General features: G+C 37.8%; 1 protein-coding gene across 14 annotated transcripts in view; it reads left to right on the top strand.

Moving 5' to 3' along the window:
- The window catches only part of FRYL (FRY like transcription coactivator), a 251,574-nt gene extending 239,283 nt beyond the window's left edge, over positions 1-12,291 (top strand). For 10 of the 14 annotated variants that reach the window (XM_027600445.2, XM_027600452.2, XM_027600450.2 and 7 more), the window contains 5 exons: positions 4,989-5,057; positions 8,018-8,035; positions 8,781-8,891; positions 9,880-10,070; positions 10,385-12,291. In XM_027600445.2, the coding sequence (XP_027456246.1) occupies positions 4,989-5,057; positions 8,018-8,035; positions 8,781-8,891; positions 9,880-10,070; positions 10,385-10,643 (648 nt within the window). In that variant the 3' untranslated portion in view covers positions 10,644-12,291. The remainder of the gene's footprint in view (positions 1-4,988; positions 5,058-8,017; positions 8,036-8,780; positions 8,892-9,879; positions 10,071-10,384) is intronic. The other 4 variants (XM_027600453.2, XM_027600451.2, XM_027600454.2 and 1 more) reach the window with 2 other exon arrangements.
- Positions 12,292-13,794: the final 1,503 nt, after the last annotated feature.

Raw genomic sequence — 13,794 nt, 5'->3', positions numbered from 1 at the left:
GTCTCTTTTTCTCCCAAAATATGTTACTGTACTGGACTCACCCTTCTTGTGATGACATGACATGATACAATGCCTTCAGGATGAGATGGAGAGGTGACTGATGTAGGCCTTGTGACATAGCGTCAGGCTACTATGGACCTTCCAATGATAGGTCAGAGGATCACTGCCTCCGGCCTGCCATTGACTTTGGGTGCCTGAACCCACAGATATGGGTGAAGTACTGTAACACTGCCATGTACATTCTTGTGCATGTCTTTTGTGTACTTATGTTCACATACCTGTTGAGTATCTAGGAGTACAGTTGCTGGGTCATGGAGTATACATATGTTCAACATTAGTAGATCCTGCCATGCAGTTTTCTAAAACCTGCTGTATCAGTTTATAATCCCTGCAGAAGTGTGTACAAGAGTTACTGTTGCTTCAGATCTTTGCCACCACTTGGTATTTCCACCTTTTAAAATTTTAGTCATTCTGGTGGGTGTGTTGTATTTTATCATATTATTTTGCATTTCCCCTGAAGACTTGTTTGAGCACCTGCTCCAATAGATATTTTATTTAGGTATTTTTTGAACTGTGCCTTCAAGTATCTTGTCCATTTTTGTAAATGGGTTATTTACGGCTTTCTTATTGATTTGTAGGAGTTCTTCTAAACACAAGCCTTTTACTGGATGTATGTATTATAAATTTTTTCCCTTCTCTGTGGCTAGCATTTTCACTATCTTAATAGCATCCTTTGATGAACACAGGTTTTTAATTTTAATTAAGTCCAACTTATCTGTCTCTTTTCCATTATGGTTAGTGCCTTTTGTGTCTTCAGAAATATTTGCCTACCATAGAAGCTGTGATAGATTGCTACAATTAATGACCTGATAAACCATGCCTCTGTGTGTCCACACCCTTTTATAACTTGGCTTTGCTGTTCCTTCCGTCAGCAGATGGAGTGTAGTTCCGCACCTCTTAAGTCTGAGGTATCCTTGTCTTTTTCTGACCAAATTCAGAAACAGTGCTGTGCAGTTTCTGGGCCTAGCATGTAGGCCTTTTGCAGCTTGTGCTTTTGCCATCACGCCAGTCCAAGTGTAAATTGGGTAAACCCTGGAAAACTAATTTGACCCTTAGCCTCCTAGAGAATTAGAGGCCACGTGGAGGAGAATGGAGGCATCCCAGCTGACAGCTGGCATGCCAGGCATTTAAGTGAGGCCAACTTAGGATTTCCAGCCCCTGTCAAGTCATTAGAGGACTGGGACTCATGAGTGACCCTAGGCAAGACCAGAAGAAACTCCCAGCCAACAGATTAGTCTGGTTGTTTTTTTTTTTTTTAAACTCTTTTTTTTTTTTAAGATTTTATTTATTTATTCATGACAGAGAGAGAGAGAGAAGCAGAGGGAGAAGCAGACTCCCAAGGAGCAGGGAGCCCGATGCGGGACTCGATCCCAGGACCCTGGGATCATGACCTGAGCCGAAGGCAGACACTTAACCATCTGAGCCACCCAGGCGCCCTAGTCTGGTTGTTTTAAGCCATTAAGTTTTAGAGAGGTTGGTGATACAGCAATAGATACCACGTACAATAGGAGAACATCAAACACCTACAAATAAATCTAGGCAAAGATGTGCTATGCCTCCACACATAAAACTTCAAATATGACTGAGAGAAATTAAAGGCCATCTCAATAAATTAAAGACTGTACTATGTTCATGAATCAGGAGACTCAAAATCTCAGATAGTCTATTAATGGAAATTGGCAGGCTAACTCTACAATTTATATGGACATACAAATAGCTAATTATAGAGCAAACAACCTTCTTGAACACAGGTCAGCAAACTACAGCCCATAGGTCATATCTGGCCCACTGCCTGTTTTTCTAAATAAAGGTTTTTTTGGAACTTAGTCATCATATTTGTTTACATATTGTCTGTGGCTATTTTTTGCACTGCAACATAGTTAAAATAGAGAATAAATGGTTTGCAGTGCCTAAAATCTTCACTCTGTCCTTCACAGAAATAGCCTTCCAAACCTTGTCTATGAAGAACAACAAAGTCTAAACAGTGTTAAAATTCCAGTAGTTACTACTTCCAGTAGTAAGACTTACTAAAAAATTCAAGAGTATATTGGCTTAAGAATAGAAAAACAGACCAATGGAATATAATAGAAAATCCGATGACAGACATATATACATGTGTGTAATAATTTATAGTAAACGTGCTATTGCTACGCAGTGGGAAAAGAATGGCTTTTCAGTAAATTGTGTTGAAGCAAATATTTGTATGAGGGAGAAAAATGATTCCTTCTGAGCTACCATCTATTTGTCACATCTGTTCTTTGTTTTGTTTTTGTTTTTGTTTTTTTAAAGACTTTATTTATTTGACAGAGAGAGAGAGCACAAGCAGGGGGAGCAGCAAGGGAGAGGGAGAAGCAGACTTCCCACTGAGCAGGGAGCCCAGTGCGGGGCTTGATCCCAGGACCCTGGGATCATGACCTGAGCCGAAGGCAGACACTTAACCAACTGAGCCACCCAGGCGCCTCCCATCTGTTGTTACCTTTTTCTCTCCTTTCTTATTTTGGTCTATGAACCAAGTATTTCTTGTTACTCAGTTTTTCCCTCTAATAGTTTTTAGTATTATAGTCTTATAGGTAAGACATTCTTCCATTATTCCTTGAGTCTCCTGAGGATCATGAGTGAAAGTGTGGGGTATGCATCAGGACCCCTGCAATCTTGGCAGGAAATGAACAGTTGTTCTTTTCAACACCAGGAGACCAGAAATCTCTTATATTTTTTAGCCTCCCCGCTGCTGCTGCTTGGTTTTCTAGCCTCTCCTCCTGCACACGTTAAACGTCGGAGCGGCAGTGTTCCGAGGGAAGCTGCACACGGTTGGGTCCCCTCTCCGCAGTCCCCTTTACTCCAGCATCCTGGCCCTCGATACTTGCCCTGCCTTTGATGACCCCGTTTTCCCAGCTCAGTGACACTGTGGGCCACCCCCCTCAGGCCACGGCTGTCTGTTCAGCCTCTCTGCCTGAGGCACAAGCAAAGCTTTGCGTAAGCAGATCCCCTGGAATAAACCCTGGGATCTACACAGGGCTCCCTTTCAAAAGTGCTTTGGTCTAACTCCCTCCGTCCTGGTGGATGGTGTTCTGCTTCTGTAGTTGTCCTTGGAGGACTGGCCTTATACAAGCTACTCCGTCATGCCCAGAAGCCCAACCTCTCCTGTTCAATTTTAACCTTCACTTGAGCCTTGGGTAAAGAAACAGTAATGGCAGGGAGACTGACTGGATGTGAACTGGAAGACATTCCATACACAAACTACTGTGTCTTGTATACACTGGCTGGAATCGTGTGGCCCTGGAGTGTTCAGGCCAGTATGCAGCCATGGGCCTATAGGCTTGGGACGTGTCTTTAAAAAAAAATGTCGTAAACTGGGCACCTGGGTGGCTCGGTTGGTTGGGTGACTGCCGTCGACTCAGGTCATGATCCCGGGGTCCTGGGATCGAGCCCCGCATCGGGCTCCCTGCTCCGCGGGAAGCCTGCTTCTCCCTCTCCCACTCCCCCTGCTTGTGTTCCCTCTCTTGCTGTCTCTCTCTGTCAAATAAAATCTTTAAAAAAAAATTTTTTTAAAGGCTCCCAAAATGTTAGATCACTGGGCATAGAGTAGAAAAAATCATATTAAGAATAGGCCATTAAATACTCAGTTACTATTTTTTTCTAATAATTAGTATACTTGGACAAATTGGCCTGGATTAGTGAGGATGACTAGGTGTATACACATTTTAACATTCTGAGTAAATACTAACACATGCATTTTACAGTAGGTTTCAGCCGAATGCTGCCAATACAAAGAAACACGCCGGATAGCTCCTGACTCTGGCTGATACTGGCAGCAGTATCCCACTAGGAAAGCTTAACATGTTTCCTCAGAGGTGCTGTCTAGCAAAAGCCGACGGGCCTGTACAGTCTAAGGGATTGGAATAAAAGCAACATAAGGTCAAAGAATTGTTTTGAAATAACTGAGGTGTCTCATTTTCATTCTTTGCATGTAGAATGTTAAGCTGCAGTTGAGCGTTTTAAATGCCTAGTAGTACTGAGGTATTTTCAGAGAGTATACTTAATGTAGCTAATAGTTTTTCTCAAAGTCTGATTTCTTACAGATACTAGTTTTATGTTGAGTATATCACAAAGAACTAGGAAGTAAAAAGAACAGACAGTAATATCAAACTGTCAAAACCTAGGTGCTTCATTTGGAGGCTCTTAGCTTTTACTTCAGCTCGGACATTCCATGACTCCAATGTTTTCCCCCACTGAACTACAATACTTATTTTTATTTGACCAAAGAAAAGATACCTTAAATAAATAGCCAACTTTAGGACTAGCCTATGGATAAGGGAAGAAAACCACACATGGCTTCTATATCCAATATTCTTGGGAGATAACATGTTTGTCATTCATTACTGTCCAAAAGGAAGAAAAAGGAAAAGTAAAAACAAGATTTAAAATGGATTTTGGTTTGTTTCACTAATTAAAACGGACACCAGTCTTCTGAGAATTACACATCTGATAAGCAAACAGACCTGGTAATTTGAAGTTGCCTTTATTAAATTGTGCTTCCAGAGGGAAGCACGTCTTTTATTTCCCCATCTTACATTAGACAAAGGTCAGGTATAGGTTGTGAAGATTTCCAGTAAAATCTGCAAAATGAAGAATACTCTCTACTGAAATGGAGCACCACAAGTCTCTAGAAGAGCAGACTATTCATTGCGTTTCTGTGAGTAAAGCACCACAGTGTGTGCATCTCATTGTGTTTACAGTATCATCCTGCCCTGGTTTGTTGCATATAAATAATTAGGCTCAAGTGGAGATTGAAGGCTCGGTCTATAACCAATCCCAGAACTTCAGGTTAACTTTTAAAGTTGTTTTATACACACAGGCTGTTTTATTACCAGTTTCATTGTGCATTGTACAATCACCATGTTAAAATTTACGGTTACTTATTTCTTTAGTGGTTAGACAACTGTAAGAGGACATTTGGTGCCAAAGAAGACCTGTATAGGATAAACACAGAGGCACAGGTAAGTCTCCTCTTCTTACTTTTGCTATATTTCTAGATCAGGTAAAATTATGTGTGTGTTCGAATGTCCCTGTTTGATAATCCTAAAAATAAAATTTATAACACTTTTCATTTTTGTTATCAGAACAATCTTTGTCAAAGTTAGGTTCAATGAAATATTGGCTTAGTAATGAAAAATTCACTTTAATAAAAATGAACGACCAGCTTGTGACTGAAGCTTAATAACATTCAGCAGATAAGCTTGATGGATATCTAGGCAGTCCAAGTTAGATTGTACTCACTGCATCTGCCTCTTCAAAAAATTTTGGTTCTGCATTAGTATTCTGCAGATAAATTGTCTAGTTGGGAAAGCAAACCTGAGAGTAATGTCATATACATTCATGTTGGCCTCTCTAAAGGTGAAATTGTGATTGGATAAATTATAACTTTTTTATAGTATAAGTCAGTGAAAATAAGAGTAACATATTTTCTTAAAGTACATGTATATAACACATTATATTAAATGAGAATAAATTAAGCCCTACAAATTATTCTAATAGGAATATAGGTTCATATGGGGAAGATGCAGTCATCAGTTAAAATTAACAACTTCTGCATTGACATCAGAATTCCAGTCTTTTTCAACATTGGTTACACTGTTAAGCATTTCTAGTCACTGTAAAAGTTATTGTATGATTATAATAAAATGTGAAGTTTTTTTAAACTGAAATGTTGAGAAAATAGTAGTATGCATTTCACATTTAGTATCTCTGTCCTAACAACTGTGTCTAGTAGATGCTATTATCATCCGCATGTTGCAGATGAGGAAGCTGAGGCTCAGAGAAGCCAATGTATCTAAAATCAGTAAGAAAAGAGAATTAAGATTCAAATCTAGGCAGGCTAACTCCAAATCCTGCACTGTTACAAGGAAATGGTCAAATCACCTGTGTAAAGAAAGAAGGGAAAATAAGGAATTAACCCTAAACTAGAATTGGAGCCTTTGGTTTTATCTTTGCCACTATTTAACTGCATGGTTTGAGCATGTAATATAAACTCTTTTCCTACATTAATTAGGTGATTAGACAAAGTGATTTCTTACATCCTTCTGCCTTGAAGTAAATGAGTTCCATCTCCAAGAGTTTCAGTTAATATAGCTCAAGGCTTTCTAAGTGAAAACTGAAAACTGTACACTTAAGAGTTTAGTTGATATCTTCTCCTTTTATATTCAGCTCCTTGAGTTTGGGGACACTTATTACACAACATTACTAGTATCTGTCCCTGTGTACCAGAATTCTTTTGCATAATAATTTTTAAATAAAAAAAAAAAAACCTACACCTGCCAATTTCAATATGCTTAAAAATCAAGAATTTTAAATCTGGAAAGTTGGCATATTTAGAGTAACTTCCGGTAATTCAGAGCTACACAATTAATTACCTTTGTGTTATCTCCTACAACTGTGATGATAGATTTGAGAGAGCAAGCAAGCAGGGGAGGGGGGGAGAGAGAGAGAGAGGGAGACAGACTTTTTTTTTTTTTTTTTTTGAGAGAGAGAGAGAGAGCACGAGAGGGAAGAGGGTCAGAGGAAGCAGCAGACTCCCTGCCGAGCAGGGAGCCCGATGCGGGACTCGATCCCGGGACTCCAGGATCATGACCTGAGCCGAAGGCAGTCGCTTAACCAACTGAGCCACCCAGGCGCCCGGAGACAGACTCTTAAGCAGACTCCTTGCAGAACGTGGAGCCCAACACAGGGCTCCATTTGCATGACCCTGACATCATGACCTGAGCCGAAATCAAGAGTCAGATGCTCAACCGACTGAGCCACCCAGGCGCCCTTACCATGATTTCTTTTTCCGTTACATCCCAGAGTAGATGCTATGAGGGTATGCATATAGAGCCAGTTCCATTATTTACGCTAATAGAAGTTGAGAAAAAGTATTTGAAACTCAAATGGTTTAGTTTCCATATAAAACTGTACAAAGTAGAACCTCAAATTTAGATATGCTAATATGTTTGACATTGGATTATGCTCAGCTAATATTCACTGAATGACTATCCACATAATTTATAAGGAAGCAGAATGGAGCTAAAGTTCACCTTTGCTTAGCAAATCCCTTCTAAATTGATAGGAATAAATGTTATATAAACAGTCCTTCAGAGGACACTGTTTAGAAAAGCTGACTTCAAAGGGACTTTTAGAAGCAATATTTACATTACAGCAATTGCTATTTTAATTAGAAATCATTCTTCTCTAGAATGGACTAGAGACTAGGTCCAAGTGGCTGTAGATACTTTAATGTAATAATTTTTAAACAGTCCTTAAACTAGATGTTTTGCTATGTATTTTACATACATCATCTCATTTGACTCAATTAGTCAAAACCTAGTTGGGCTGAACTTCTGAAGTTCACTAAAGTTGCATTTTGGAATGCATTTTAAAACACACGTCTGCTTTTGATATTTTATGTTCTGATTCAGCACCAATTAGGGCAACATAGGACCTAATTAGTAAGGGTAGGAAGCCTACTAGACGCACACCAAAGATAATCTTCTCACGGGTATTTATAAGATTATAAGCCAATTCATTTCTAAAAACAGCAATTCATTTATTTTCTAATCAGAAATTTTCCACTTTACTGATGGAGATTTTATGACATTTGCTTTTTTTCTTAGATCACTTATACTAGCCAAGTTTTCCTAGATCACATTAGTTCAGTTTTGTCCTGTGTAGCTTTCAGACAAGAAATAAATTATAGCCTACATGTAATTTAGTTATTTGGCAAAGAGTTAAAACACCCTGGGTTGTTACAGTAAGTGTATAAAAAGTTTTATTCTGGAAATACCAGATTTTTCTCTTGGATGCAAGTAAATGTTCTTCAGTTTGCCTGGGACATCTGTGACCCTAGTTAAAATGATTTCTTACACTAATTCTTGGTCTTTTTCTTCCTTTGTATTTTTTGTGACCCGATCACCTTCTTGCTTAGCAAATGGAAATTCTAGCAGTAAGTGACCTGTCTTAATTTATAGACTTACCATGTCAGACAAACTGATTTTCACTTGCCATTTGTGACCTAGCAATGTTTTGTCATGGACTACTTAAGAGTGTGCTTCAGTTCCGCATAGCCCTAATCCATGAAATGTTGGTCCTCTAAAGAGATTTTCTGATATGTACAACTAGCAGTCACCTTTTTTGTACATCTATAAACTAACATTTTAAACTTAATTTTAAAAATCATAAGTGCACATATTAATTTCATGGTCTCATTTCAATGAGATCACAAGGTTTTGGGTTTTTTTTTTTTAGAAAAATGAATTCATTTTTAGGTAAGAGGTAATCCAGTTTGACTTTGCTTTATCAAACATTTGTTGATAAATGTAGCAAGATATACATCTCAAAGGGGCAAAAGTATATGCATTTGTACATTTTTTTCATTATGAATTTTAAGTTAAAGTGAATCCTTTTTAAAGCATTCTATATATTGCCTACTGAAAAATTCTGTCTACTGTGAAAATGTGCTTCTTACTAAATTATGTAACCAACAATCTTTAAATTTGTATTTTAATCCCAGTCTTCAAAGCATCTTTCATCAGCTTCACACTACATTAACTTGCTTACTGCAGAGAAATAAATGCCAAGATAATTTTTAACGTAATTACTTATAAATTTTTATTGGAAATGTACTGTCTAATCAAACAGCATGTACAATGGCACCTGAATTTAACACAGTGTTATTTACTTACTTCTAGGAACTGGAGCTCTGCCGAAGGTTATATAAACTGCATTTTCAGTTGCTGCTTCTGTTCCAAGCCTACTGCAAACTGATCAGCCAAGTAAATACAATAAAAAATGAAGCAGAGGTAAATATTCAGTTGTAGTAGGAATCACTGATTCTAGAATATTAAAATACAATACATAGATTCCTTGTAAGAGAGCTTATGTCAAAAGTCACTTAATGGTGAATGCTTTTTTTCAGAATTGTCTTTTTAGACACGCTGTGCTATTTTGGTACCTGTCAGTAAATAAAACAGCAGACAGCCAGCGGTCTTGAAAGGTTCAAGACCTTAAAGGTCACAGCAGCAACGACAGATCATCTGTAAGCGAAAGTCAAGGAAAGCACATCAGCTGAATAAAGACACAGTTAAATTATGAAACTCCCCTAACAGCTTGTCCATAGATTTTTGTAGTTCTAGTGATGCACATAAGAATCAACACATCAAAAACACTGAATGCTGGAAGTCATGTAATGGATAGGTGTAAAGGTAGTGACGTTACTCTCTTTGCCCCTTTGTCAAAGCTGGTACTGAAACAGGAAATGCTTTCGCTTTTGTTCAATGGTTAAATCAATTTAAAAAATACATACTGGTTTATATAAAATGCACTGGGTAAATAATCTTTTAAAAATATAAAGACTTTCAAAAATTCATGACCCCCCCCAACAGTGAATGATTTTTACTATCCAAGATGTAATAGCACATGTTAAAACCAATATAAACATTGGTTACAACTGGTTTTATTACATCTATCATAATAACCTGTTGTTTTTTTTGAGTAACCTTTATGCCCAGTGTGGGGCTCAAACTCACGACCCCGAGATCGAGCATCACGTGCTCCACCAACTGAGCCAGCCAGGTGCCCTTATCACCTTTTCAAGAGTATTTAAAGATGACTGGTAGTCTACTGAATTGAGAACTTGAAGTATTAACTGCCTTTAACTACTAAGTTTAACATTTGCAAATCTTGAAGAGAAGCTACTCCTATCAGACATATCTTTACAGCCAATTAAATGCCCTTTTTGTTACTTAATATACAAATAGATCCTTTTAAGCTATAATTTATTTGTTTTAGGTCATCAACATGTCTGAGGAACTAGCCCAACTGGAAAATATCCTCAAAGAAGCAGAGTCTGCTTCAGAAAATGAAGAAATTGACCTTTCCAAAGCCGCACAAACCACTATAGAAACTGCCATTCATTCTTTAATTGAAACTTTGAAAAATAAGGAATTTATATCAGCTGTCACACAAGTAAAAGCCTTCAGGTAAAACGTGAAGGGAATCTCCTACCTCTCCACCTAGACTGGGATTTTACAGTGACTGGGTTTGGGCTTTCAATTTGATGTTTCAGTATCCCGTCTTTATGAAAGCATGACCTTGGTATTTTCTACAGCTATCACTGAAATGACACCAATTTTAGACTTTGTTCACTCCTCTACTTTGGGTAATACAGTTGCTCAAATATTAAAACTCACCCTCAATGATTCACAAGGAAACTTTGTTATAGATATTAATTTAAAATGTAGCTAACTTTAATAATTGCTTGAGTCTCAGGACTTAAAAATATTGTGTATTTCAGATCTCTCTGGCCCAATGATATCTTTGGCAGTTGTGAAGATGACCCTGTGCAGACGCTGTTACACATATATTTCCATCATCAGACGCTGGGCCAGACGGGAAGCTTCGCGGTTATAGGCTCTGACCTGGACATGTCAGAAGCCAACTACAAATTGATGGAACTTAATCTAGAAATAAGAGAGTCTCTACGCATGGTGCAATCATACCAGCTTTTAGCACAGGCCAAACCAATTGGAAATTTGGTGAGCACTGGATTCTGAGAAACTTCAGGCATTTAGGGAAGAAACAAACCTGAAGATGACAAAGAATATTACCAGGCACCTTTTATGAACCCTTGCAGTTCACAGATAACTTCCTGGCAGCATCCACAACGTGAGTGTAACTATTGTCCAACTTTTATCGAGATAACGTCAAAATCAAAGATCTGAAGAAAATTCTAACAGCTGCCAATACCTCCCACAATTAACTCTATGAAGAAGGAATTTTTTAATTAACCTATGTGAAAAGAAAAGGGCTAAAAGTGATGCATACAAATACATTACTTTCTGGAGAAAGAAGAGAATTCCCAGACTGTTTGTTTGCAATAATGGCCTCTAATACGGAGACATTGGAAAGCAGGTGACATGAGGCTAAAATCCAGGCTTGTTCATTTTAGCTGAAGACCTGCAAAGCTGCGTGGATTTCCAGCAGCCAGAAGCATACTCTACAGTTGATGCTTAATCATCTACATGAAGAACCTTCAGTCGGATAGACACACACACACAGACTTCTTTGCAAAAACCATTGATTTTTTTTTTTTCAACACCTGGGATAAGGGCGTGGGTGTTTCGTTTTTTAGTCTGTATAAGGGATTACGTGTGCGTGAGCTGGGATGTGTGAGTATGTGATAGTCCTATTTTCAAGGTATGGATGTTTGGGGATAACGTGTCAGAGCATGCCTGAAAGAGCACTGCAAGATTATTTTTGAAGAAATTTTATTTTATTAGCTCTAACTCTTCATAGTGTGTAAATGTTAGAGAACATTTTAATACTATTTTAAAGCTGGGCTTTCCCGGTATTTTGAAAAGAAATAATATATCTGTTAATGTTATTGGAATGCTGCTCAGTTCTCTGATCAGTGCTTACGGGACGATTGTTGATAACTAACCAAAGTAGATGCCTGCAGAGACTTAAAAATGTAAAATAAAGATGTATGCTGCCCGGCAGCTCTTCTCCTTAGAAACGTTAACTTATTTTACTCCATAATTATTATAGAAACTGTATAGATTAAAACCAGTATTGTACATTTTTGCAATGCACTGTTAGACAAGAACAGGTGTACAAAGCTAAAGAAAAGATTGTGGTCACTGATGGTAGAATACATGACTTGCGGGCTCCGAAGTCTGCAGAAAATTCAAGGAGAGATGCAAACACATTTTTCTATGTTTATTCGGGACTCATGTGTTTCACCCAGAAGGAACCTGGGGCTATGGGGGAAAATGAAAGGAAGCCTGAAGACTGACTACCAAAACATGCAATATACTTAACTCCTGTCGAAGTCTGTAGCATAACATGAACTGGATTCTCTGTCCTTTTTTAAATAGCATTTTGTAAAAGAAATGAATGTAGTCCCACAATTCCTCTGATTTGAAAGGAACACCTTGTATTTTTTATAGGCATCTCTTATCCACTGTGACTTTCCTTTTAAACTGGGCTCTGTGACTCCAGAGTTTAGAATGTAGAAATGAAATGCTTAGCTTTGCCTTTTCTTGGGGGTGTGGACCCTGCCAGAAATGTAATTATGCTCAAGTGCATTAATTGAAGGCACTGTGCACGCCATTGGACTGCTGACTAGAGTTGTGTTACCTGTAAAATCCATAACTGGTCACGGCACATTCATAATCACTGTATTTTTTGACCCTGATAAAACACACACAAATTATTTTAATGGTGTTCTGGTACTGTAAATGGTGTCCTTTAAATTATTTAATAACTTTTAGGTGTGGGGCAGGAAGAGAGGGATGGTGTCCAGAGACACCCCACACTTTACATCCTATCTTACCATCCCCTGTTTTCTCACCCTCCTTATATCCTTTTTGTTAAAATAAAAAGCATTATAGCTGTTGATTTGTGTTGTATTTTAAGGATGAATGATAGTGTGCATCATGCAGAAACTTTTCAAATGTTATCCTCATTCTTAAACATACCTTCCCGAAAAGGGGGAGAACAAAGTTGAGAACAGATTAGGTTGACTAATTAATTACCCAAACCAAACCTTTGAATAGTTGAAATTTCCTTTTCATGTTTATGTAGCTAAGTTAATAAATAAGATAAATACACCTACAGAAAGCAAAAATGGAAATATAAAGTAAGTAGGATTGTCCTTTTGCAATTGAGTTTTCCTAAAACCTACACTGGTTTGCTCCTCTGAATCCAGAGTTTGCATTTAACAAAATATACCAGATGCTTAATTTATTAAATACCCTGTGTAGTTCCAAACAGAGCCATTCGTGCTCATACCTTTTTCTCTTGCCCACTAAGCTGATCTTTTTAAATAGTAATACTAGCTTGTAAAATAACACCAAGAGAAGAGATGTGGAAGTTTTTTCATTCTCCTTCTAAAATAGGAAGCCAAAAGCTTTTTTTTTTTTAAACAATTTAGAAACTATTTTCTACTTTCAGTGATATAGAGGGTGTGGTACAACCCACAGTCTACCATAAATTTAGGAAGTAAACATTCTCTTGGAACAAACTCACCAAAGCCAGAGTAAGTTTTCCTCATTTAGGTCCAAGAGAACTGCTCACACACCACACCAGCATAATCTAAATGAAAAGAAAGAAGATATTAGAATCAATGTAATTGTACTTGATGGCATTTTAAAATTTTTTTCCCAAGTAATCCCCTGTCATCTTAGCAAATGTAGGAAATGTAAAGAAAACTAGAATCACTGGAAACCAGAGATAACAGTATTCTGGGGTATTTCCTTCTAGTCAATGTCTCTCGTTAAATACACACACACACACACACACACACACGTAAACACATACATTTCCTTTGTACACAGTTTGACAGTGCTAACTGCTAAAATGTTAGCACAACTTTTATAACAAAGATGTTTTTGTGCCACTTTGTCCAGTGCACACTAAGTAAAACCTACTTTGATCCTTGCTTTCCTCAACTGTAAATTAGGTTAGCTGCTCTATATTAAGAGCTTGCCATTACTTTTCCTAAGTTTAAAGAATGATTTAATTACCGTATTAGTAGACTTAGGACTCCCAAACAGGTATATTTCTATTGTTCCCTCAAGTGTTTACTGAGTGCACTTGCATGCCATGAGTCAAATAAGTGTCCTTCCCTGTCCCTACCTTCAACCAAATCCGTAGGAACACGTGTTAGAACATCACCTTCCCCCACACCTAGAGTTGTCATCT

The sequence above is a fragment of the Zalophus californianus genome, chromosome 2, assembly GCF_009762305.2.
Source record: "Zalophus californianus isolate mZalCal1 chromosome 2, mZalCal1.pri.v2, whole genome shotgun sequence".
NCBI classification, from domain to species: domain Eukaryota; kingdom Metazoa; phylum Chordata; class Mammalia; order Carnivora; family Otariidae; genus Zalophus; species Zalophus californianus.
This window is presented reverse-complemented; position numbering and strand designations above follow the sequence as displayed.